This window comes from Suncus etruscus, chromosome 15 (genome assembly GCF_024139225.1).
Source record: "Suncus etruscus isolate mSunEtr1 chromosome 15, mSunEtr1.pri.cur, whole genome shotgun sequence".
Classification (NCBI taxonomy): domain Eukaryota; kingdom Metazoa; phylum Chordata; class Mammalia; order Eulipotyphla; family Soricidae; genus Suncus; species Suncus etruscus.
In genome coordinates this window covers 29,244,377-29,270,967 of record NC_064862.1, presented here as the reverse complement: position 1 = coordinate 29,270,967, position 26,591 = coordinate 29,244,377, and the positions used below count along the sequence as shown (strand labels likewise).

General features: G+C 48.9%; 1 protein-coding gene and 1 non-coding gene across 2 annotated transcripts in view; both read right to left on the bottom strand.

Moving 5' to 3' along the window:
* The window catches only part of TTC28 (tetratricopeptide repeat domain 28), a 385,385-nt gene that overhangs the window by 24,417 nt on the left and 334,377 nt on the right, over positions 1-26,591 (bottom strand). The window contains exons 13-14 of the mRNA XM_049788080.1: positions 6,300-6,440; positions 70-214 (exon numbers count right to left, since the gene is read on the bottom strand). Coding sequence (XP_049644037.1) covers positions 70-214; positions 6,300-6,440 — 286 coding nt within the window. The remainder of the gene's footprint in view (positions 1-69; positions 215-6,299; positions 6,441-26,591) is intronic.
* Positions 23,789-23,894, bottom strand: LOC126031844 (U6 spliceosomal RNA). The gene has a single exon (XR_007503660.1). It is a non-coding gene; the product is annotated as a U6 spliceosomal RNA (small nuclear RNA).

Genomic DNA, 26,591 nt, shown 5'->3' with positions numbered 1-26,591 from the left:
ATACCCAAGAGAGGTGCTGCACCGGATGAAGCTGGGTGTTTGCTGGATAACTGGCCCCAGGCCACTTACCCCTTCCATGGGTGCAATGAGCAGGTCATAGAGGGCACGCAGCGGGGGTCGTGCAAAGGAACTGGTCCTCCGGGGAAGAGACGAGGCTCCGTCCTTGCTGGGTGATGCAGTGCTGCTCACTAAACTGTTCATGCTCTGGCAGCTCCTACGAGGGAGAGGAAGACAGGGAAGGTGAGGGGGTTAGTGGGGGCATGGCTCTGGGGGGCACTCCACAGGCACCTGCCACAGAGCAGTGAGCAGGGATGCATAGCTGATGCATCTTCGCAGGGTTCCCACCCAATCCAGTGTCCCAAAGGGCCACTGTGAGGATGGGTGACACTCATGCACTGGCAGATGTGAGAACCATCAGGATGGGCAGCTTACGGGCTGGTGGAAGGACAGAGGCACCGGCCAATGCATCTGCCTACAAAAGGGTGGCAGGGAAGATAGGGCACAGCATCCCCTACCTCTGCTCAGCACAGCAAGGGTTGTTCCTGAGAGCTCATACTTGGCCTTTGGAGGTCTTTGCTTTGTGTCCAGTTTCCTGCCCCAACTGCTAGTAGAAGCTTAATAAGTTTTTTATTTGGGAGGTTTGGGTTAGAGTAATAGTATAGCAGGTAGGGTGTTTGTCTTGCACACAGCCGAATGGGGTCCAATTTTCCACATCCAATATGATCCCTGAGCACCACAGGGAGTAATTTCCTAAAAACAGAGTCAAGAGGCTGGACCAAGGCACACTAAGGGCCCCTGTTTACTCCAGGTTGTGTGTGTGTGTGTGGTTCCTGGAACATCTGGGCTTCTGTCCTGAGGGTGGGCAGGGCTATAGGTATGAGGCTCCATTGGCTTGCAGGTGCAGTGTCTGAGTCCAGGGACCTCCCTGGTAATCCCCTCCATATGGCTGCTTCCACTCTAGGGGACCCCCAGCCTCTCTGGCACTGTAGCAATGTCTCCTGGGCACATACTCTGCTAGCCTGCCCTGGTGGTCACCATTGCAGTCTCCCACAGTTGATAAGCCGCTGAGAACAGGCCTCTGACCTTATTGTGGTGGTGTTGGGGCCAAGGAGTGGGGAGCAGGCCTTCCCTTGATGCACTCAGGGCCTGGTAATGTTGGGGTTGGAACCCAGGGCCCTTCACATGTAAGGGCAGACACTTTGCCACTGAGCCACACCTCTGTGGCTCCACCCAAAGGGGAGCCTTTCCAGAGGCAAAACAAAAGCCCAGAAAAGGACCAGAAAAGCAGATTAAAACCAAATATAGGGGCTGGAGAGAAAGCATGGAGGTAAGGCATTTACCTTGCAAGCAGAAGGTTGGTGGTTCGAATCCCAGTATCCCATATGGTTCCCCGAGCCTGCCAGGAGTGATTTCTGAGCATAGAACCAGGAGTAACCCCTGAACGCTGCTGGGTGTGACCCAAAAACTAAAACTAAAACAAAACAAAAACAAAAAAACAACCCCCCCAAAAAATATAAACAAAATTCAGACATGATCCCAACTGTGAAATTCTCATCTGTGGGCAGGGGAAATGGGCCCGAGCTTCTTCCTCCTCCCAGGGAATGCAGCTGGGACAGTGACTGGAGAGCTGTAGCACCTCCTGAAGCAGCTGGTAGAATTACAGCACTCACTCAGGTCCAGGGAGTAGGTACAGGGCTGGTTCTGAGTTCAGAGAGGACAAAGATTCAAGCCAGCCTGAATTCAGGGTAGCCTGCCATCCGGAGTGGACTCTTGCCTTCTTCCTTGGACCATGGCTATTGGTGTCGCTGCGAGCCTGGGCAAAGGATGCAGTACCGTGTAACTCCAGCAGGTGGCACTGCCTTGCTGTCCTTTACCGCCTGGGTTCCAGGGTCCCAGGGCTGAAAGTGGGCTCAGAGCGGTGCTTTTTTGACTACTGCTCAGAATTGATTAGCTCATCCTGCAGAGAAGGCTTATTCACCCACTTCTGCACACAGCCTGTGAGGGTGGGAAAGGGGGGAGGGTGATCTGGCTGTGCGGGGAGGTGAGCAGCACCATCAAGAAGACTCTGGGGGTCTCCCCGAGTTAGGGAGCCACTTCTCACCATGCAATGATCCCTGCCATGCTGGTGATGAGGCACCTCTGCTCTAAGATTCAGGCCAGGGCCCACCTGGACTGCGGCTCTGCTAAAGCTCTCAGCTCCATGCAAATGTGGATGGAGCAAGGTTGGTGCTCCCTGGCTGTGCTCCTGGGGGCAGGACCCAGGCCCAGGAGTTTCCTGATCTCTTTCCGCAGGGCTCAGGCCAGCCTGGGAGTGGTCAGGGCAGAGGGAAGTGGGGGTTGCTCTTCTGGGACCTGTTACATGGGGAGTACTTCTCACCCCGACCCAGAGCAGCCAAACTCTCCTGAAAGCCCTGAATTCTGAAAGGTTTGAGGGGAAATGTGGATTGGGAGGCCCATCACATTCAGGCAGCCAGAGTGGCCTCAGCTGGATTAAAAGCAGAGCAGGACTGGTCTAGAGCAACAGCACAGCAAGTAGGGCATTTGCCTTGTACATGGCCAACCCAGGTTCAATTCCTGGCCCATATGGTCCCCTAAGCCTGCCAGGAGTAATTTCTGAATGCAGAGCCAGAAGTAATTCCTGAAAGCTGCCAGGTGTGGCCTAAAAACCAACCAACCAACCAAACAAACAAACAAAAAAAGCAGGGTAGGATTCTGTATGCACCATCTCTTCTATGTGGACACTCTTACTCAAGGGGCACTGCTGCCTAGTGGGGCCTGCTGTTGTCTTCCTGGTTAGGTTCCTCTCTCACCAGTAAAGAGCCCCAACGCTGAGTCGGTACTGGAGAGGGCAATTCTGTGGCACCAGCAATGACCCAGGGTCAAGTTTGGAAAGCACATGGCTTTTGCCTTTGGGGCTTTGCCTCTAGGACTCCTACTGTGCAGGTTTCTGGGCTGCTGGGAAGACACTGGAATCTCCAGGGTTCTGGCACAATTCACTAGGGTATGAGGCTGCTTAGGCTTTGTCCACTCTGGGGCTTGGCTGGGACAAAGGTGCCTGCTGTCCAGGGTGGGTGCTGAGCCTTCAGGTGGCTGCTGGGGCCCACTAGCTGCTCTGACACATCCCCCCTGAGGGTTAAGGGCAGAGAGTCAAGCGGACTGTCAGTGCAGAGGTGGAGAGAAGTCAAGACTTCAATGTGGTGGTTCAAGAGTGTGAGCTTAACACTCATGGTTTGTCCAGTTTGTACCGCACTCTCCTCCTGAGACACACCAGCAGGGCTTCAATCCCATAAAGACTGTCCTGAGCCATTTCAATTTGCAGTGGTCAAAGATAGAGCACACAGACCAGTTATCAATGTAGGGATTCACAGGGAGACCAGCTGGTTGGTCCTAGGCAGAGATGAGACGGGGGTTGGGGGGGCTGTGCAAGGACTCAGGAGTCTGACCTGGATCCTCAAACTGGTTCAGTCTCACTAGTGTGTGACCTGGCATTGAGTTTGACTTCTCTGAGCCTAAGTGTCTGTATCTCTGAAAGGGTGTTCATTTAACCTCCTCCTCCTTGCTGTTGTTATTTCACTGTTACTGTTATTGCATGTATTTAACTCCTTCCCTTCCTATCATTCATCTACCCACCCTCCCATCCATCCACCACCCTCCCAACCATCCATCCATTCATCTATTATCCATCCATTCATCCATCCATCGACCCTCCCATCCATCCACCCACCCACCCTCCCATTCATCTATCCATTATCCACCCTCCCATGCATCCATCCATCCATCCATCCATAATCTACCTACTCATCCATCTATCCATCCACCCATACTCCCAGAATCCAGGCATCTGATGTCTGCTTCATTCTTCCTTTCCCTTTCTGAAGCAACTGTGATTTGCTGGCTGCATCCAGGTACAACCACACATGTTTCCATGTACAAACACACACTCACTCACTCACACACATACACACACACAGGTTTTTTAGCTTGGAAATCACTTTTAGAGTTCTGGATCTGGGCGGAGGCACTACCACTTTGCCCCAAGAGTGGGGCACCCTGGGCTTGGAGACAAACCAGAAACAACCTTGTTTTACCTCACTTGTGGCACCTGCCCTGGGTTTGTCATGCAAATGTGTTTTCTGCCAAAGTATACAGACAGCTAGAAAAACAGTGGTTCTAGCGACTCAGGAACAAAAACAGAACAAAGGCCAGACTGACGCCAAACTTGTCTGGACTTACAGTGAATGTGATATTGATAGTCCCCTTGCCAGAACAGTCCAGTACACTACCCTGAACCCAAAGGCTAAGGCATACTTGGAACACAGTGCTGGGATGCCCACAGAGGGGGGAGCTAGGTTGCTCCTGGCTCAGAGAGCCCTTACTGAGGTGACACGACCCCCCTAGGGGACTGGACAATCATTCTTCAAGTCTTAGCAGGAGGGTCTATCTCAGAAAAGCATGGAGCAGCACCCCACCTTGCTGAGACCCCTGAAGGTGCAAGGAGCAAACAGGGAGGCTGGACCCAGAACAGTGGTGGGCAGGGACAGGGGATAGCTGTCAGGGGTTGAGAGACGTGACTGGCTCCCTTGTTCTGGCTCTGGTAGGTGTGGACAGTTGAGCTGGACCCCTGGGCTTCTGATCTATATCAGTGGGGCCATTTACCCCTAGACATGCAGGTCCACCACCCTACAGGAGACAAGTGCACACAGCCTCACCTGGTCTGGAAGCAAGGGACAGTGCCTCTTTCTGTCCACTGGGCCTGGGACACTGAATGAGCCTGTGAGAGCATGTACTGGGGTCGCCCCATGCTCCCCCATGGAGGACAAGCCACAGCTGAGGCTGACAGGCTGAGCCATCATGAGCTGCAGAATCCTGGAACACTCGAGTCTCATTCCTCCCAAATTTTCTCCCCTCACAGGCTCTTAAGATTAAATACAGAGGCCCTTGCTTTGCACAGGGCTGACCCAGTTTGGTCCCTGGAATCCTTAGGGTCCCCTGAATACCTTCAGGAATAATTCCTGAGAACAGAGCCAGGAGTAGTCCTGTAGCATTGCTGGGTGTGGGCTCCCAAAACCCAAATCAAAAATCAAACTGAACAAGAAATAAATTAAATTTAAAGGCCAGAGAGATTGTATAGGGCAGGAGGCAAACCAGGTTCAAGCCCTAGTTCTGCATAATTCCTTTGAGCTCTGTCAGGGGCCGCTCCTCCCCATAAATAATGAATAATAGCAAAAACTGTCCACACCAGCCCATAGGCCAGAAGGGCCTCTGGAGCTTCTGAGCACTGAGAAGCTGCCAACATGTTCTACCTTCCACTCTCACAGGAAAGATACTAGTGAGGGGGCTGTGTGAGTGAACACCCTTGACCCCTTTCAGCTAGGAGGAGACAGATACCCACCATGCGTGGCTCCCCCAATAGCCAGTAGCCAGGTCAGAATAAGGACTCTGAGCTCTCCACACCCTCGAACACCCCTGGGCCTTGTGGAGAGTTACCTACCTCCCTTCAGACCTGTTTCTGTACCCCATAGGAGACAAGCCTCAAGGTGGGGCATTGGTAGAGGTGGCAGGGTCATAGGCTTGCCATCCTAGCAGCCAGCTCAGTTCCTACTGTTGCAGTTGCCCGCGAAGACACCTAGGGATGCCAAACATCAGCTCTCCCCGATAGCACCACAATGGCAGGAAGCACTACCACTTCCTCCTGGGCACTGGGTTGTCCTTGCTGGGCACCACGGTCGTGCATGGGTCTGAGGAAACCCAGATCTTTCTTTTCTTTAGTTTTTGGGCCACATCCAGTGGCACTCAGGTTATTCCTGGCTCTGCTCAGAAATCACTCCTGTGGTGCTCATATGGCCTGCTGGGGACTGAACCCAGGTTAGCTACGTGCAAGGCAAATGCTCTACCTCCTATGGAACTAGATCCCCCCAGGGGATATTTCTGCCACAGTGCCCCAAATGTGGCCGAATCTGTGGCAGCCACATCTCCTTCTTGGGTGATGATCACAAACTTACTTGCTCATCTCTTGAGCTGCAGAGGCCAAGCAGGGAGGAGGGTCGCAGAGGGGTGAGAGGGGGGCCTGGTCTACACTGAGTCTCCCCACAACAGCTGAGTCAGGATCAGAGGCCAGGAAGGACGTGTGTCCCCTCTGCTTCTGCCCCTGGACACTGAGGCGATGTGAAGTGCCCCTGTATCACCTGGATGCGATTCACTGTTGATGTAATGAGATGCGGGTTCTCTCATCCCCAGACCTCAAGTAGCCCTGGATGCACCTCTGTCTGGGTGCAGGGAGGCTCTTGTGGCCCACACACCTGTTGAAGAGGTCGTTCCGCCGCACCATGCGCAGGAAGCCCGTGGGGTCCGTGACCGAGTTCAGCCGGTTGTTCATCTCCTCAAACTGCTGCTCGATGATGTCTCCGGCCTCGCTCTCTGTCTCACTGCTGGCACAGGCCCTGCTGGGTAAGCCACAGACAGCTGGTCACAGGGTGGAAGCAGTGTGCTAGGTGGGGGGAGAAACTCAGTAAGTCAGAGACAGTGGGTCAGAGGGTGAAGGCACAGTGCAGGGGGGAGGCTCAGTAAGCCAGAGACAGCATGTCAGAGGACAGAGACCCTGGGCTAGGTCAGGATAGGGGGCGTTGGCAAGCCTGTCAGAGGGCTGAGGCACCATGCTGTAGGGGAGGTTTGGCCTGATAAGGCCCACAACCTCCTCCTCCTGTCTAGTGCTTCTTTTTTTATTTTTTGGTTTTTGGGATTACTCCTGGCTCTGCACTCAGAAATCACTCCTGGATTGGGGGACCATATAGGACATTGGGGATTGAACCTACGACCATCCTGGGTCAGCTGTGTGCAAGGCAAATGCCCTACTGCTGTGCTATCACTCCAGTCCCCATGTCTAGTGCTTCTTTGTTTTGTTTTATTTGGGGGTCACACCTGGCAGCGCTCAGGGGTTACTCCTGGTTCTACGCTCAGAAGTCATTCCTGGCAGGCTCAGGGGACCATATGGGATGTCGAGATTCGAACCACCGTCCTTCTGCATGCAAGGCAAATGCCTTCTCTCCATGCTATCTCTCCAGTCCATGTCTAGTGCTTCTTAAGAGAAGTGCTGGCAGGCTATGGGGGGCAGCAAGGCCCTCCAGGAAGAGGCACTGTCCACCACACTCTGCACTCCCCAAAGGCCTCATGCACACATTGGGCCCCACAAGCAGTGGTGTTGGTGTTGGTGCTGACAGAATGGCATGTGTGGGACTGAAACTTGGCGGAGTGGCTCTGAGGTACCCCTACCTCCCTACCCCTGCAGGGCTAATTCTAGTCCATTTCATTCCACACGGTGATTGAGAATCTTCTCACATGCAACAGGTTCAGGGCTAGGTTGGGGCATGAGTCTGCCTTAAAGGGACCCCTCATTTTCCAAGTGGGAAGACAGGCTGGCCTCCAGGGAGCAGTACTGAAGGGGGGTGGGTGGGAGGGAAATGCTGCAAGCCAAGCCCACCTTTCCCACCCTGTAGGAGCGGGCTGGCTGTTCTGAGTTAGTACATTCATTTTCCCTCTCTGACAGGCCGGAACAGAACATCTCACTGTGTAAAGCAAACAGCAACACCCACCTGGGCTTGGAGTTGTCTGTCAGATTATACCGACAACAGACTTATCAAAGGCAAAGGCAGGCCCAAGAGACTGGGCCCTGGGGAACTCCCTGTGGCATCCTCCTGCTTCACTTTCTTTTCACCCAGTCGCTTTTGCGCCCAGTCTTGGGGGATATGTGGGGTACAGCAGGTTCCACAAGCAGCTCAGCCTAGAATCAGCCTGTGGCCCAGAGTGGAAAAGGCAAGGACTGGGAGGGCCTGTCCGTCATTTTGAGAGGAGGCCCCGGGCATGGAGACTGGGGTCCTAGTGCTAGTGGCAGAACCTGAGTCCCAAGGAATCTGTGATGTCAGGGTCACAGGGCAGAGAAACCAAAATTTGTGGAATGACGGGAGCTGCAGAGTCAGAGTGTTCAAGAACCAGGGGAAGAACCTTCTGTCCACCAGGGCCATTCAGAGACTTGGAACACCACCCATGGGCCACACCACACGGCAGGACAAGAAGCATCTGTGTGTCCCATCACAGACCAGGGCCAGAGCTGTATCTTTCAGCTCCCCATCTGGATTCTGATCTGCGTGGACACCAGCCTGCTGCAGGAGAGATGGTGTGAGGACCCGCTGAGCTCCCCAGAGACTGTGATGAGAATGTCTTTGGGTGTTAATGGGTGGGATTAATGGGGACCTCCTCTCTCCTCTCTCCTGGGTCTCCCTAACTGCAGGCAGACCATGGGGTTTCTGGGCCCATGTAACAAGAGTCAGTAACAGGAGTCACTTCCTTATAAATTTATGTTTGTGTGTTGATGTGTGTGTGAGAACGTGTGTGTCGTGTGTCTGTAAGTGTATTTGTGAATGTATGTCTCTGTTGTGTGTGTGAGAGTATTTGTGTGTGTGACTGTGTAAATATATCTGTATCTATGTGCTTAAGTATATGTGTGTGTGTGTGTGTGTGTGTGTGTGTGTGTGTGTGTATCTGTGCTACTGCTTCTATTTCTCCAAAAATAAGCGGGTCAGCTTTGTTCCCTACACCGTGCTTGCAGACCCAAACCACCAGGAAAGGCTCCAATGAGTGGGCTCTAGAGAGTGGGTTCTAGCATGGAGAGTGAAGTTGGCACAGAGCAGCATCTTGTCTTGGCTCGAACCACACAGGCACTGGAAAGGCATGCACATGCTTTGCACCTCTGTCTACAGGTGGGACTGACCCTACAACTCTACCCAGGTCTGTACAGGTAGGCTGGAAATCAGGGCTGGCAACAGTGCAGTGTCTGCCATGACAGCTATTGCCTGAGACTCCATCCGAGCCCGCCCTGAAGAAACTGAGTTTGGCAGAACCAAGGCACCCAGCGAGGCCCAGCTCAGGGCATTGTACCCACTCCCCCTGCCCTGTCTCTCTGCATGGGCCTGGCTGAGAAAAAGAGGCAGCAAACGAAAGCAGCTTGGTTTCTACCAGGCGCTTTGAAGCACCTAACCTGCTCAGCCCGAGGCTCCCTCCTGCCGGAGATGGGCCAGTGATGCTCCCTCATTGCCAGAAACAGCGGCTGCATCGAGGCTGGAAATGCTCCCCGGGGGATGCAGGGCCCTTGGCAGAGCCCCTGGTAAATATCACTCAACAAGCTCCTCTGTCGGGGGACACATTTGTCATTGGAACGTGACCGGCTGCTTGGAGCTGAGAAATCTGCTTGTCATCCGCGCCTGGGAGAGGAGAGCAATGGGCTGCGAGCCGAGCCGCCACCTCCCTCCATTATCTCCATCCCGCCTGCTGCTGCCTGCAGACTGAGCCCCCCCACTCAAGTCCTCATGCTTAATGGGGTGGCTTCTTCTCCCCTGACCCTTCCAGGCAGTAACACAGAAGGGAAAACAAGCAGACGATGCCACTGATACGCAAGCACCCATTCACAAAGCACCAGGGACCACAGGGCTTTCCTCCGGGTTTCCTGCCTTCACTGTCCATTACTGTCACCCCACTTCTCTGAGAGATTTCCCACCATAAACCCCACTTCTCTGAGAGATGTCTCACTGTCACCTCACTTCTCTGAAATCAACTTTCCACTGTCACCCAAGTATTTCTCTGAAATACTTTCCACTGTCATCCTACTTCTCTAAGAGACTTCCCACCATCACCTCCACTTCTCTGAGAGGCTTTCCAATGTCAGCCAACTTCTCTGAGAGATTCCCATCATTAGTCCATTTCTCTGAAAGAACTTCTACTGTCCCCCCACTTCTCTGAGAGACTTCTCACTGTCACCCACTTCTCTGTAATACTTTCCATTGTCACCCCACTTCTCTGAGAGACTTCCCACCATCATCCCAATTCTCTGATAGATTTCCTATCATTGGCCCACTTCTCTGAGAAATTTCCCACCATTATCTCACTTTTCTGAGAGACTTTTCACTCTCATCCCATTTCTGAGAGACTTTCCACTCTCACCCCATTTCTCTGAGAGACTTCCCACTCTTACCCCACTTCTCTGAGAGACTTCTCACTGTCACCCCAATTCCTCTGAGAGACCACCCACTGTCACCCACTTCTTAGAGACATCCCACTGTCATCCCACTTCTTTGAGAGACTTCCTACTGTCACCCCACTTCTCTGAGAGATTTCCCATCATTGCCCCAATTCCCTGATAGATATCCTATCGTCACCCCACTTCTCTCAGAGACTTCCCACCATCACCCTATTTTCTTTTTTTTTTTTTAAGACTTCCAGAGATGGTCTCTGACTACATACATCTGGTTGCAAACACTCCCACAGAGACTCCTGGGCTAGGCCTCTGAGGAAGCTCAGAGAGGTGAGTCCTCTTGTCACTGGCCACTGCTGGCTCAGGTGAAGGAAGCCTCAGGGAAGGACATCACCTGGGTCCAGTAGGGAAGGACAGGAAAACATTCCCTGGCTGGCTCCTAAGGCTTCTGAGAAGCATTTGATGGGAGACGGGGGTGTTTCTAGAAGAGGGGGCACTTCCAGGCCCCACTTCCAGGCAGACACAGAGATAGAAACCAAGATGTGAGGACAAGGCAAAATGAGGGACAACAGAAGGGGTTTAGACAGACACCACAGGTGCCATGAAGGACTGGTGAAGAGCTGCCTCCAGAAGTGGTGTCCAGGCCTGGCACCCCTGGCCCACCCCCAGAACCCCAAGTTGTGGTCTAAGCCCCATGGGACCTAACTGGATTTGGCTCAGCTGAAAGTGGCCTGAGAACAAACAGGGGTGAGAGCTGAGAAGAGGGACCATACAGAGGGGTTCCAGGGTTTCATACACCCAAGCTGAATGTGACAGAAGACATAGAGGTCCAGAAGACATGGTGGGAGACACATGCTTCCTGGCCAGGGCATAGCATGCCTAGGGATGTGGCCTGAGAGAACTGCCATGGGAAACAGAGTTTGTTGATGCCTAACCAACCAACTGCCTGCTAGAATTCCAAATCCCATTTTCCAGAGATCCCCAACAGAGGCCCCAAGTTTCAGATCCTGATTTTCAAATTGTTGGAGTTATAAGCTCAAACCACCTGGCAGATAAAGAATCAGGAAAATCTTGGTGTGGACTTTCAACAGCTGCTAATGTGAGACAGATGCTGGGATGACCCATCAGAGACTAAAGCAGCAGGTCATAGGAAGTCAGGGCCAAGGCCCCCGAGGGAGATGGGAGTGGCAGAGCTCAGGCTGGATGAGTGTGACATCCTGAGTTTGGTCTCCAGGAACCTGGACACCCCAGCTCTACCACCAAGCCCTGCTGTGTGTGACCCTGAACAGCACTGACTGTTAATTCTATTCCAAGTACCTTTACCTTGAAGGGTACCAGGGGATGGCTCAACAGCATGGAGCTCCTGCTTAGTAATTGTGAGACTACAGGTTCAATCCCTGGCTCCAGAAGATATTCCTGGCAGAACTACAGCTGTCTCTGTGTGTGTGTATGTGTGTGTGTGTGTGTGTGTGTGTGTGTGTGTGTGTGTGTGTGTGTGTGTGTGTGAGAGAGAGAGAGAGAGAGAGAGAGAGAGAGAGAGAGAGAATGTTAGAGAGAGCAACTAAAAGGGACTTGACCTTAGTATGTACCTCACAAGAAAGTGTGCACCCTCCTTGCGAGCACTACCAGGACATCTATGCAACATGGTGACTGAAAGGATTCTGTGACTAGGATTTCTGTGGGAACACCACTATGAAATGTGCAAACCCCATAACCAGACAGAAATGGGCTTGGAACCCCCACTTCAGTTATAAAGACAGAAACAAAGAGAAAGGGGAGAGAACTAAATAAAGACATAAGAGAAAAAAGGTCAGCAAACAAGTAAAAATATGAAGCAACGGCAAATGGAAAATTGGGAACTCAATATGAATAACCAAAATAAAAACCTCAGGGTATGGGTTTGGGAGAAGAATGGAGATGACAGGGGTTGATGATAAAGATGCAAACCAAAAATTATTCAATCCAATTGACAAGGAAAAAATATATCTATTTGTTTGCGAATGAATAAATAAGCAAATAAATCTGAGGGATCTGTGATTTAAATCGCAAAGGTTTGACATTCATGTCATCAGAGGACAAGAATGGGACGAAAGTATAGAACAGAACAAAAATGGAAGGAATAGCAGATGAAAGCTCCCCAAATTTATGGCTAGACGTAGACTTATATATCATGAAGACAAAAACCATAAGCAGCATAAGTCCAACAAAAGCTAAGACCAGACACATTCAAACTGCAGAAAACTAAAGACAAAGGGTGGACGGGGGGAGGAATCTTGAAAGTTAGGCAGTAGGGGGAGGGAGAAATAAAGAGAAGAGGGTGCATTACATATATATATATATATATATATATATGGAAAAACAATTGGAATGAATGAGACTTTCTCATCTAAAACCATGAACAATGCTAGGAAGAAACTAGCAGTTGAGGTGCTCGCTCTGCATACAGCAGACCCAGGTTCTATAATGACACCACATATGGTCCCCAGAGCATTGTCAGTAGTGACTGAGCAAAGCCAGGAATAAAACTTGAACCATGATGGATGTAGCCCTAAAATAAAAACAAAACAATAAAAGAATACTTTAAAGAAATGTTTTTTAAGAGGCTGGTGACGTAGCGCAGTAGGGCATTTGTCTTGCACGCAGCAAACCCAGGATAGACCTGGGTTCTATCCCCAGCATCCCATATGGTCCCCCTAAGCTAGGAGTGATTTCTGAGCACATAGTCAGGAGTAATCCCTGAGCGTCAGTGGGTGTGACAAAAAAAAAGATTTTTAAAAGAAGAAATCAGGGGCCAAGAGATAGCATGGAGGCAGGGTGCTTGCCTTGCATGCAGAAGGATGGTGTTTTGAATCCTGGCATCCTATGTGGTCCCCAGAGCCTGCAAGGAGTGATTTCTGAGCACCAGGAGGAACCCCAGAGCACTGCCGGGTGTGACTCAAAAACCAAAAAAAAAAAAAAGAAAAAGAAAAGAAGAAATCAGAGCCTAAGTGATAATATGGCAGGTAGGATGTTTCTCTTGCACACAGGCAACCCAGGTTCAATTCCCAGTACCCCAAGTGGTTCCCAGAGCCTGCCAGGAGTGATCTCAGAGTCAGGAGCAACCCTTGAGTACTGCCGTGTGTGCCCCCAAAACAAACAAACAAATAAAATCTCCCCCAAAACAATCAAAAGAAAAAAGAAGAAACTATGAATCTCAGAAGGAACTGAAAACCATTTTTAGGTGTTGAAAGAAAAGATGAGTGCCCAAAGATGTACATGACTTACACATGTGAAATACTAGGCTACATTCTCCCACACAGGAGGGGGAAAAAAGAGAGAAAAAGGAATAAGAATGGTTATCCCAGAATTCCATACGCTGAAAACACCTTTCAGAAATAATGGTGAAATAAAGACATTGTCAGATGAAGGAAAACTGGCAGACAGGAATGAACAGACTGACCGAAATAGCTCCCAATTAGTCCTGCCTCCCTCTCCTGCCTGGGGCGATGATCCCCTCCTGAGGGCGGGCAGGACCTGTGCTGGCCTCTTACTGAGTCTGGCAAAGGCAGAGCTGTCACCTCGACGATGATGCGATCCTAGAGTGAGTCTGGGTTCCTAGCACACATTCCGTTGGCTTCGCGGCTTGCACGCCTCAGTGAGACAAGCAGGCATGCTGAAGGCGTCCCACATGGCAAGGAGTGAGGGGAGGAGACCTTTGGCCAACCGTCCGCAGAGATGGAGGCTCTCGGACCTATGCGGTGAAAGGAAAGAAATCCTGCCAAGAGTCAACTTGGAAGAGAATTCTCTTCTCCCGCTGAGCGTTCAGATAGGCCCTCAGCCAAGACTGTTGTGCTGACTGAGGATATCCTCGGCACACAGTCTGAAGCAGAAGGCTTGGCAAGATGTGTAAAGACTCCTGGCCCATAGAAATTATTGTGTGTGAGGGGGCTGGGGAAAGTACAATGGGCAGGGCGCTTGTTTTGCATGTAGCTGATCTAAATTCAGTCTTCAGAACACCATATGGTCTCCCCAAGACCACCAGGAGTGAGCCCTGAGAACAGAAGCAGGAATAAGCCCTGAGTAGAGCCAGATATGTCTCAAATCCAGGGGTCCTCAAACTTTTTAAACAGGGGGCCAGTTGACTGTCCTCAGGCTGTTAGAGGGCTGGACTATAGTTTTAAAAAATAAAACTATGAACAATAGTGGCCCACAGGTCGTAGTTTGAGAACCCTGGCCCCAGATTGAGAGGAGTCGAGAGACAGAGAGAAGGAGGGGAGTAGGAGAGTGTGGTGCATATCCCATATATACACACTACAGGCCTGGGATGAGTCGGCTGCTAAGCAGGACAGGCAGCAGTGGCAACCTGCACCTGTCCCTCCCACCCCATAGGCCAGATAAATGTCATTGGTTGGCCACAGGTGGCCCACAGGCTGTATGTACATTGAGGACCTCTGCTCAAATCATATTATTGCCCCGCACCCCTCCACAAAATAAAATAATTAATTCACTAAGAACTTAAAATGACACAAAATGTGTATCTACCTATTAACAGGGGTTCAAAATACGGGGAGCAAAACCAAACAAGCTGAAAGGGGACATGGATAAGTGTCAAGATATTTCAACAGTCCTTTCTCCATAGTTGAGAGAACTGGTAGACTAAAGAAAAAGAAAAATCAATACGGAGAACTAAACACTGTTCACTAACCGGATATAATAGACATTCAGAGAACGCTCCGCCAAGCACAGCAGAACACAATTCATTCCAAATGCACATAGAACATCTCTCAAGATGCACCATATTCTGGACCCTAAAATAAACCTTAACATATAAAAAAATAATGAAAATCCTACAAACCTGTCCTCTGACCAACCCCTGAAAGTAAAGACTTGAAAGTAAAAGTGAAGAAAAAAGAACAGGAAAGCTCCCAAATCCTTCAAAACTAAAACTATACACTTCATGTACGAGAGGTTTGGGTTCCAACCGTGGGGCTACATGGAGCCACCCCCAAGCAGGGAGCCAGGATTAGCTCCTGTATGTCTCTGGGTATGCCCCCAAACACACAAAAATAAACTTCTAGGGCTGAGAAAACAGCACATACCTAGCATGTGGGGAGCTCTGAGTTCAGATCCCCTGACCCATGCCCAGCTCCCCTCATAGGTGTGGCCCTGGTGACCTTTCAGCACTGCCAGGCCTAAGCATAGAATCATTGGGTTGAGTTACTGGACCCCAGAGTCCCACTGGGACCCCAGTGAAAATACTCTCTCTCTCTCTCTCTCTCTCTCTCTCTCTCTCTCTCTCTCTCTCTCTCTCAAACTGAAAATATATCTACATGTTGTGAGATATAAAGACTTAAATGAACTGTGAGGCATTCATTTCTATTAGAACAAAGAAAATGTGTTGCATTACAAAGAAAAGTTTTAGAACCGAAAAGTTTTATCCTAGCTAGCTAGGATGTATGTTAAGAAATTAGAAAAAGTAGAGACAGAGTGACAGCACAGTGGGTAGAGCATTCGCAGAGCCAGGAGTAACTCCTGAGCATACGGGTGTGGCCTAAGAACCAGAAAAAGCAAAAATCCTTTAAAACAACACCCCCTTCCCAAAATCAAGAAATCAAGACATTTAGTAGATATAGAGAAGAGTACTCTGAATATATGGGAAAGGCAAATGAACTACGACAAATGTTGAAGAAGTTGGAGAGAGACTAGCTAGGTGCTACTAAGTAAGGCTACTGTCAAAGCTACAGAAAGAGATGATAAGATACCGGGCCACAGCCTGATGGAAGAGATAAAAATTCAAACATGCACCACCAGCACACAGTGAATTACCTTTTGACAAAGGTACAAAGACAATTTTGTAGAGAAAAGAGAAATTTTGTAGAGAAAGAGAGTCTTTATAATAAGGATTTGGAAACTGGACATTACATACAATAAAAATGAAACCATAAAAAATAAAGCTCAGACTAAAATTTCACACTATATGCAAAACTTGTTTCAAAATGATTTATAGATCTAAGTATAAAAAATTAAAACAAGTATAAAACTTAAAGACAGAAGAAAAATTTTGTGATGGTGACACATTTTTAGATATTTCACTAAAAGTATAACTCTAGAGAAATATTTGATAACATTTTTGTTTTATTTTGGGTTTGATTTTTCTTGTATTATTTTTTTTTTTTTTTTTTTTGGTTTTTGGGCCACACCCGTTTGACGCTCAGGGGTTACTCCTGGCTAAGCGCTCAGAAATCGCCCCTGGCTTGGGGGGACCATATGGGACGCCGGGGGATCGAACCGCGGTCCTTCCTTGGCTAGCGCTTGCAAGGCAGACACCTTACCTCCAGCGCCACCTACCCGGCCCCTCTTGTATTATTTTTATGTTTTTCTTCCTTTTTCTCTTTCTTTTCTTAAAATGAGATTTATAGTCTCTAGAAAGACCCCATCCCATTTTATTTTGCTTGTTTGAATTTTTGCCCCCCCTTTTGTCTTTCCTCTTCTTTTTTTTCCTGTTACCTTCAAACAGAAATACTTAACTTGAATCACCTTGTTCTGTCTCTCAAATTGAGGGGGAAATAATGGAGGGCACCAAGACCAAACAGTCATATGAACATTGAGTAGAAATAAAAAATGATCAGACTTGAACACCAAATCCAAAGCCAACTACAACAGAAACGATACCCAATCTACAACAGGCTAGATAAACACAGAAGGGACCACTTGTACTAGTAGTCTGGGAGGCAAAGGTGGGGTGATATGGAATGCAGGCTGAAAACAGGGGTGGAGGGAGGACAACATTCGTGGTGGGAATGCCCCTGATTCAATGTCACTATGTACCTGATATACTACTGTGAATGATTTGTAAACCACTTTGGTCAAAATAAAAATCATTAATATAAAAAAAGAAATATTTGGGCCTGGAGAGATAGCACAGCGGCGTTTGCCTTGCAAGCAGCCGATCCAGAACCAAAGGTGGTTGGTTCAAATCCCGGAGTTCCATATGGCCATATGGTCCCCCATGTTTGCCAGGAGCTATTTTTGAGCAGACAGCCAGGAGTAACACCTGAGCACTGCCGAGTATGGCCCAAAAACAAAAAACAAAAAACAAAAACAAAAAAAAGAAATATTTGATAAAATGCCATTAAAATAACATTTTTTGGTTTGAGAAAGATATGATTGAGAATTTTTAAAAGTTTATTAGATATGTACATATGCATATATGTGTATATATGTTTTTGAGCCACACCCATGATGCTCACTCAGGAATCACTCAGCACTGAGATCACTCCTGGAGGTGCTCAGCAGACCATATAGGATGCTGGGGACCTAACCTCAGTCGGTCACATGCAAGCCAAGCTAATACTACATTCTATCTCTGTACTATCACTCTGGCCCCCAGAACTTTTAAAACGTTTAAATTAAAAGAATTAAAAATTAAAAAATTAAAAAATTGCAAATGACCTACTTGTCAAAGGCCTTATATCCAGAATATAAAAATAAATTTCCAATTCAGCAGTAAGAAAAGTGTGGGCCAACTATATGTATTTTTCTTTTCTCTTTTTTTTCTTATCTTTTTTTTTGGGGGGTGGGGCAAACTATTTGAATATACACTTCACTAAAGAGAATACAGAGATGACAAGCATGGACAACGCTTGCTATCTTTAGTCATTCAGGACATGAAAATTAAAACTATGATGAGATCACTAAATATCTACCTGAATGGTTCCAATCTAAAATTCTGACAATGGAAGGTACTATTAACACAAAATCTACTGGGAAACTCATATATTGATGGTGGGGAAGAAATATAAGAAAGAAATTCTGGGCTGGAGAGATAGCATGAAAGTAAGGTGTTTGCCTTGCAGGCAGAAGGACGGTGGTTCAAATCCCGGCATCCCATATGGTCGGTCCCCTGAGCCTGCCAGGAGCGATTTCTGACCATAGAGCCAGGAGTAACCCCTGAGCTGCCAGGTATGACCCCCCCCCCCCAAAAAAAAAGGAAAGACATTCTAGAAAATATTTTTCACTTTTATATAAGATAGGTATTTTCCATATAAACCAGTAATTACACATTTTTGGTTTGTTTTTGTTTAGGGCCACACCTGATGGTGCTTAGGACTTACTTCAGATTCTGGACTCAGGGATCACTCCTGGCAATCCTCATGGACTATATGGAGTAGCAGGAATCAAATCTGGATTGGCTACATATAAGGAAAGCACCTTACATACTGTACTGTTTATTATTCCAGCCCCAGCAATCACACTTGGAAGGAGATACATTTGTTTGCACTATTTGTCTTATAGAAGTATGAATTGGTATTCTCAAAAACTGCCAGTAAATACTTATAGTACTTGTAGTCACAATTGCCTTAAATGAAACCACCCCAGAGGCCCTGACTTTGTGTAACCTTACATGAAATGTAAATGAAAATATGTAAGATAGCAGTTACCAAGAGGAGGAAATGGGTTATTGAAAAAAGTCTTCAAAATTATGTCATGTGGATGACTCTAAGCAGTAAACGGAACAGAAGAAGCCAGTGTGTAAAGGCTCCATTCTGGGAGACAGTGCTAAGCCCAGAGCTAAGGTCCTGGGTTTGATTCCTGGCACTGCCTGCCCCCCCCCAACCCCCCAAGTTGTGCATGGGGTAGGCTACAACTACCACCTGGCGTGACTTCATCAAATAAAGCAAAACACACAAAGATTATGTTTTTTTATGAGTCTGTTTATATGACATTCTCAAAAGGAAAAGCCTAGCAGTGATCTAATTGATGAGTGATGGCTAAGCCTGAGGGACCAAGGAAGGACAGACTATGGAGCATAGAAAGATGAAGTCACTGGGGCTCTGAATCCTGATCATGACAGTGCTATACATGTATTAACATGTATAGACTTCATGGCAAAAGGACACATTTTGAAGCTGTTCCCTCACTGCCTCTGAGCTCCATAATCATCCTTCATTGTGTGTTCTGAGACCTGGATCATGGTCCCTGACATGATTCCCCACTTTATTCTGGAGATGCACTCATATCCCTCTCAGCTTGGGAACTGCAATTTCTCCTGTTTTATTTTATGGGTCTCTCTTTCCCTCTCCTCTCCTTCTGTCTCTGCCCTCATATTTCCTAAAAAAAAAAAATGGGGTTTCCTACAATGCTCAGATTATCAGTGAGCTAGGCTGGGGGTTTGGTGCGAGGGTATAAGGATGTCCTGCAGGACAGGAACTACTGGGGCCAGCCACTCTAGCAGTGCCCAGAGCCTCCAGGGCAGCACTTGGTAGTGCCAGGGATGGAGCTGGGCATGACTGCCTGTAAGGCATATGCCTTAGCCTCAGCACTCTCTCCAGGCCCTCAATTTAAAAAAATAAAAATAATTAGTTTTCTTTGGCTGTCTGGCTGAGTGCTGAGCTGTGTCAGAGGAGCCCACTGGGAACCTGAGCAGGAGGCTCTGTCTTCTGGATTCTTGGTGCTTGTTCATCTGATCCCTGAGACCAGGCAGCTCTTCCAGATCCAGGATAGATCTCAGAGCACTTGCTGGCTTGGGGAACATAGATATACTTGTGGAGCAACTCTAGTGGTCCCCAACAGGCTCTACAGTACCTGCTCCTGAGTCCGCCCACAGCGTGAGGTGGTCTCACTGAGAGTGTTGGCTGCACAGGGGCCCTGTTTCCCTGCAGCCCTCACAGGGGCGATTCTGCAGTGCAGTGATTAAGCCTTGCCCTGTGCTCGGTTTTCCAGTGCACCCTAGACAGTCTGTTTCAAGCTAATTCTGAGGGGGTTTCTAGCAGGTGTCTTTTATGTGGGACCACCACAGCCACTTCTTAGCCACTGAGTGATAGTGATCAAGGGGCTACAATTGAGCCAACAAGACTCCCACTGAGGCCCTGGTTGGAGCAAGAGGTGTGTGTGTGTGTGTGTGTGTGTGTGTGTGTGTGTGTGTGTGTGTGTGAGTGATGCTTGGTTCTGTGTCCTCTGATGGCTGTGAGAGACGTTTTGGCTTTCAGACCAGACTGGCAGTGACAGTTGAGAGTCAAGGTGACAGAGGCTGAGATAGACAGAGACAGAGGAGAGCCCTGAGCCAGTTGGGGAGACAAAAGGAAAGGTGCTCCTGACCCATTCAGCTGTCTCAGGCTGGCAGGCTATAGGGGTACCCTATGTCTCTCTCTGCTCTCTCTCCTACTCCAAAGTCATTCTTGTCTACCAGCTTTGCCCCCTCCGTTAGCCTCCATACCCAGCTAGCTGGGCTGGGCCTACACATTCCTGCTCCCCCATCTCTGTAGCTTCCCAAGGCCGCTGGCTTGGCTCCCTGGCCTTGTTTCTTCCTGGACCCTATGGAAGAGGGAACTGGGTCTGTTCTACTCCAGGCCCTTGATCAGCCAGACCCCACCTGGTTCCCTGTGCAGATCTGGGACTGTAGGATGGCTGTAGTTTAGATCATCCTGGAGGGAAAGGAGGCAAGGGATGTTTCAGGTCAGTGCCAGCTGCCCACACACATCCTAGTGAAGATCTAATAGAGCACAGGAATTTGAGAGCTGTTCTGGAACGAGCAGCAGCCCCTCTGTGGTGCCCAGCTCCGGGTCCTGCCGGTGTCTGCTCCCAGCTCCCTGAGGGAAATTGGCCTAGGCATGCTCTGTGGCCTCTAAATTCCCCTATCCTCAGAGGGCACTTCCAGAGCTTGGCCAGGGGCAGCCCCCCACCTCAAGACAGGAATAGCCCATAAATCAAATGTATGGAGCAGTGCCAGAGCTCGTCATGGACATGGGGAACAGGGCTGGGCCAGGGGTTCTGGAGAGAATCGTCATTGTACATGCGGCTGCCTGATGGCCCCACTTAGCCACCTTCTGCTATCCCTTGGCCAGTTGCCAAAGCAGTGCTTCCCAGGTCCACAGCAACTTGCATTTCAACAATGCCTGCTTCCTTCACTCCCCTGCCCCATCTCAGGGTTTCCTTGTCCAGGTAACCAGCTATTGGTCTTTGGTTACTCACAATGGGCGAGACATCCCCTCTGCAGCTGAGAGTGTGAGTGTCCACTATGGGGTCCAAACCCCCAGAAGAGGCGTGCTTCTCCCCAAAGCCCCCATTTCTTTAAGGGACCTACCCAGGGCAATGGGAGCTAGCCTCTCTGCAGTCAGGCGCCCACGGGCCGCTATGACAGACCAGGGCCCTGGGTTTGAGGCACCCAGAGCAGGGAGCAGAGAGAGTGGAGATGGGAGAAGATGCAAGCTGACACTGCTTTGCCAGGCCAGTATGACAAAATCCAGGGAAAGCTGTAATTCATCTCAGACACACCAGACAGAAGCCATGGGCCTCTCGCATCTTCCCACGCAAATGACCTGCCCGCAGCCAATATGGCCGGCAACATCTGACCTGCACAGAAACTCAGACTGTCTGCAGGTCACCCAGTTTCCTGGACATGATGTGGTTTAGACTAGACTGAATTCCTCGTTCCTCTCTGTCACTACAGAAGCCACTTTTCTTTGGATCATTTCAAAACCTGTAATCTGCACAATGTTCTAAGAGTTATTTATAGGACAAACCTTCTCTGACCTAAAGAAAAATGATTGTATTTATCTGCCACACATTTACACACACACACACATATGCACACACACACATATGCACGCACACACACACAGCATTTAATACGCACTATGGTTGTTAAATGAATAAAATTATCTGAATCCTCTTCTGAATTACCTTCTGAAGATCATTTGAAATTTTTTTTTTTTAAAGAAATGCCTCTGGCCTTGGGAATACTATTAAATTGCAATGGTGCAATTTTAACTCAAGCATTTCATGAGTGCTCTGTTTCCGTTCGTGGCCTGAAATTACCTTGTCTATACTTGTATTAAGAGGAACGTTGTCGTTCATTCCCCCCTCACTTTCTTCCTTCAGTAAACACAGTGATCAAATAAGAGATGGTTTCACTTTCGCCAGCTACACAGCCAGCAGAAGACAGAGTCCTGTCATGATTGAAAGCACCATTACTGCCCTCTTGCTTTGGAAGCCTTTGCTACAAGGGTTTGGTAAAGAGACTTCTCCCCCAAGGGAGTGACTGGAACTTTCTATACTATCTCTGTCAGTAAGACCCAGCAGAATCCACATAGCCACTGTGCATGGAAGTACTAAGAGCCCAAGCTCGGAAATCTGGGGGAGTGGATTTGACTCTTGGCCACCTGGATCGCTCAGGGAAGTAGGTTCTTGTCTTTGAAGAACCATAAGATCCTGGGGGGCTGCTGAAAATGGGGCAGTACAGCCCCCAGAGGAAGCTTAGTAGGTGCTGAGGAACACACTAACAAGCTATTCTGTTTGTTGTTGTTGTTGTTGTTTTGGGTCACACCCAGCAGCACTCAGAGATTACTCCTAGCTCTGCGCTCAGAAATCACCCCTGGTAGGGTCGGTGTAGAGGGGACGACCATATGGGATGCCAGGAGTCAAATCTGGGTCTGTCCCAGTTAAGCTGCATGCAAGGCAAACGCCCTACTGCTGTGCAATCACTCCGGCCCCTACTCTAATACTTGACTCCATGCATTTGCTGGAAGAGAAAGGACCACAGCCCCAGAAATCCCAGAAAAGCCCAGGGCTGCTCTGTGTGCCCCTGTGTCAGCAGATTGTGAGTGAGCAAGCACATGTTGCTGCCAGGAGCATCTCAAGGAGTGACCAGCCACACCAAGGCTTATCACAAAGGTGCTTCCCTGGAGAACACACCACAGCCAGGACACAAGTGTCTGGTCACTTACTGGGCCACTCTTACTGCTCGCTCTAACTATCTACTATCAATCTAACAATCTACTGCAATCTCTAATGGGGTAAATATTCACATTGTTTTTGTTTTGTTTTGGGGCCACACCCGGTGACACTCAGGGGTTACTCCTGGCTAGGCACTAAGAAATCACTCCTGGCTTGGGGGACCATATGAGATGCTGTGGAATGGAACCAAGGTCCATCCTGAGTCAGCCAGGTGCAAGACAACTGCCCTACTGCTGTGCCACTGCTCCGGCCCCATTCATTCATTCATTTGTTCCTGGTCTGTTCTTTTGTTTGTTTGTTTGTTTGTTTTTGGTTCACACCCAGTGACGTTCAGGTGTTACTCCTGGCTTTGCCCTCAGAAATCATTTCTTGCTTTGGGGGAACATACAGTGGTCCTCAAACTATGGCCCGCGGGCCACATATTGTATTTGTATCTGTTTTGTTTCTTCATTGCAAAATAAGATATATGCAGTGTGCATAAGAATTTGTTCATAAGTTTTGTTTTTACTACAGTCAGACCCTCCAATGGTCTGAGGGACAGTGAACTGGCCCCCTGTTTAAAAAGTTTGAGGACCCCTGAAACGCTGGGGGAACGAACGAACTGCAGTCCGTCCTGGGTCAGCTGCCTGCAAGGCAAATGCCCTACCACTGTGCTATCACTCCAGCCCAAATATTCATATTGGAAACCAAGTGGAAATGTGTGAGCCCTCCACTCTCAGAGAGAGGACGGTGGACTTTGGGGGACTAGAAGATGCTGAGAGGAGGGCAGTTTCACGTGAAGGATGTGTAGGTGTGTGTTTGTGTGTATACATGTCAGTGTGATGGTGTGTGTGTACACATGTGTGTATTGTATTGATGTATAAGTCAAATGGGAGTGCATGTTCCTATTATGCGTTTGTATGTACATGGTATGGGTACCTCAAGGGTGAAAGGGTTTACGTGCAACACGGTGGTGTTTGGAGGTGCTGGCAAAGGTCCTGCCTGCTTGCTGGGTGCAGGTAGCCAGCTTGTAGATTTGCCTTTGAGAGTGCTCAAACTATGGTTTTCCTTTTCTTTAATATGGAAGGCTTCATGACTATCTGCGTGTCATCCTCACACATGGGCCATGCTAACTTTCTCTGTATTGTTCCAATTTTTAGTATGTGTGTTCAGTGCCCATGTGGTCAAGATTGTGACAGTGACCACGTGTTCCCTCTTTCCATGAGACAAAAGTATGTCCCCTCCAAATTAAACAGCTCTTTCTTCCACAGTGCTTCCTGCAGTGCTCCCTGACTCAGCCTCCCACAGACAGGACAAGGCCTCCAAACATGAATGATGCTTTCTCTTCTAGAAGCTTCCCCTGAGCTTCCCTCTAGGTCAGGGGTCTCAAACTCGAGGCCGTTTGTGGCCCTCCGTACAACATTTTGTGGCCCTGCCCTAGAGGAATCTCTTTTTGTTTTGTTTTGTTTTAGTTGTTTGGGTCACACCCCCCAATGTTCAAGGCTTACTACTGACTTTGCACTCAAGGATCACCCTGACTTTGCCTCCTGCGGCCCCCAGGTAAATTGAGTTTGAGACCCCTGCTCTAGGTGAAGCCAGAGTTCAGATACAGGGAGGCTCACAATTCTCACCTGTTACCTGAATGAGGGGGGGGGGTAGGCTGGGGACCTTCCTCCCAGTCATGGGGGTTCTCAAGGTATGTAACACAGAGACTGGGCACAGTCTGGATCATTGTTGGAACCTTGGAGGCCTCAAGGGCCTGTGACATTGCCTGAGAGACAGCCAGGGCATGGGTCTACAACTCTCTCCTTTCCATACATAGTTTTGCACTCTCATTCCTCATTAAGCCACAGAATGTTTCTCTGCAAGTCAGCCCCACCCAGGTCAGTACACTCTTCCCAAGAAAACCGAACATGTCACTTGGCAAACCAGACCCGCACCTTGAAGGCAATGTGCAATCTAGGAATCTACAAAAAGTCTTCCTTCCTAGAACCCTGAACCGCCCTCTCCCACCCCTTTCCTCCCAGTGCTGGAGAAGTAGGATGGTTATTTGAGTTATTCAACAAGCAGGGTTTGGAATGGGGTGAGGTGGGGCAACTTTAGGGAACATTGGGAAGACACTGTGGTTGGGGAAAAGTAGGTCCCTTCCAAATCTGGCACTTCTAGAACCCACAGTCCCCCAGATACTCCCTCCCTGCCCATGTGGGGGACTGTGGGCACAGGGAAATGCAACTCCTTGCGAGTTTGGGGTCACAGTCAGAGTTGTTATTGTTTTACTTGAACTTTGGGTGGAAACAGTTTCCTGCTCGCTTTCAGGGCTTGTTTCCTGAGATCATAGTTTTCTGAAACAAGTCGAATGAAAAGGGGGGTTCCTGTTGTTAACAGTAAAGTCTTTTAGAACCTGTTTATTTTCTCTTTCTTTCTCTCTCTCTCTCTTCTCTTCTCTTCTCTTCCTCTCTCTCTCTTCTCTTCCTCTCTCTCTCTTCTCTTCCTCTCTCTCTCTCTCTCTCTCTCTCTCTCTCTCTCTCTCTCTCTCTCTCTCTCTCTCTCTCTCTCTCTCTCTCCTCTCTGTGTCTCTCTCTGTGTGTCTCTGTCTCTCTCCCCTCTCTCCAGATGCTCCAGAGATCTTGCACAGAAAGCTGCTGGCTGGTGCAGTTCTTGTCTTTTTCTGCCACATTAACCTGGTAGGGGGTTTCCCGGGGCTCAAGATTTTGAAAAGCTGTGTCAAGTCCTGAAAGGCCCCCAATGCAACTTAAATGGCTATTAGCTAGTGGGAAACCTCCTCTGCATTCTAATTCCTCCATTTAAATAACAATAATAAAGAAAATAATAACAATAAGCGTAAACTCCAGCACGGAGCAGGCCTGATTATAGCCTACCACCCACAGCCTCCAGCCCAAGGCCAATTTCCATCAGGCTCCAGCTCCCCCGCTGGCTAGGGCAAGGGTTCGGCAGATTCCATCGCCCAACAGCAGGGGGCGCCCGAGTCATCCAGCAGCAAAAGGCATTCAGGATAGCCTGCCTAATTCCTTTAAATGATCCCAGGAATAGACAAAAGAGCCAAAGGGGGCTCCTTGCTCGATTAAAAGCCCTGAAACACATGTATTTGCCAAATGGAAAGGTGCGGAATTAATTGGAAACGAGATGGAATTTGTATTCCTCAGCTCCCGAGGGTGGGGGGCTAAGGAGAAGGATGGAGTTCACGATCAATATTGGGAAACTCTTTGATAAGTATGAAGGGCCATGTAGGTGCAAAATGACTGAGCAAAACCAGCGTCTGCAAGCAGTAGTGTGGGCCGGTGGTTCATTCCACACTAAATCGAAAGATGAGGTGTGTGAGGAGTAAGAAAAAGAAAGGCTCACAGTGCCCTGGCAATAGTGCAAGTGTTTCTCCATCAGTTTCTTCACCTAATCGCTTCAGCAAGACAGGTATTAGGGGAGCAGGAGAAAGAGACACCAGATAGACTACTATCAAGGTGTCCCAGTCAAGACAGATAATGGGAAGGCAGGAGTGGAAGAACAGAGGGGGTAAGAGGACCCCCCGCCATGCATGTGGCTGGGCCCCAAGACCAAGAAGAGCCCAGAGGACAGAGACAACTGGGCACAGCCTAGAGAGGCAGGAGACACACACAGAGGAAAGCCCCAGCAAGAGGATATAATGACAAGGGCTCCAGCTGCAGGTTTCAGAGGAGAATTACTGAGCACATAGGACAGGGACAAGGCCCATCATTGTATACTGACAAGGTGGATCAGGACATTGTTATCTGGACCTTCAGTGAGGGACAGGATGAGTGAAAGACCTGGATCTCTCTACTTAAACTGTCTAATGAACCTCAATTTTTTTCCTGTTTTTTTTTTTCTGGGGGGGGGTACCCGG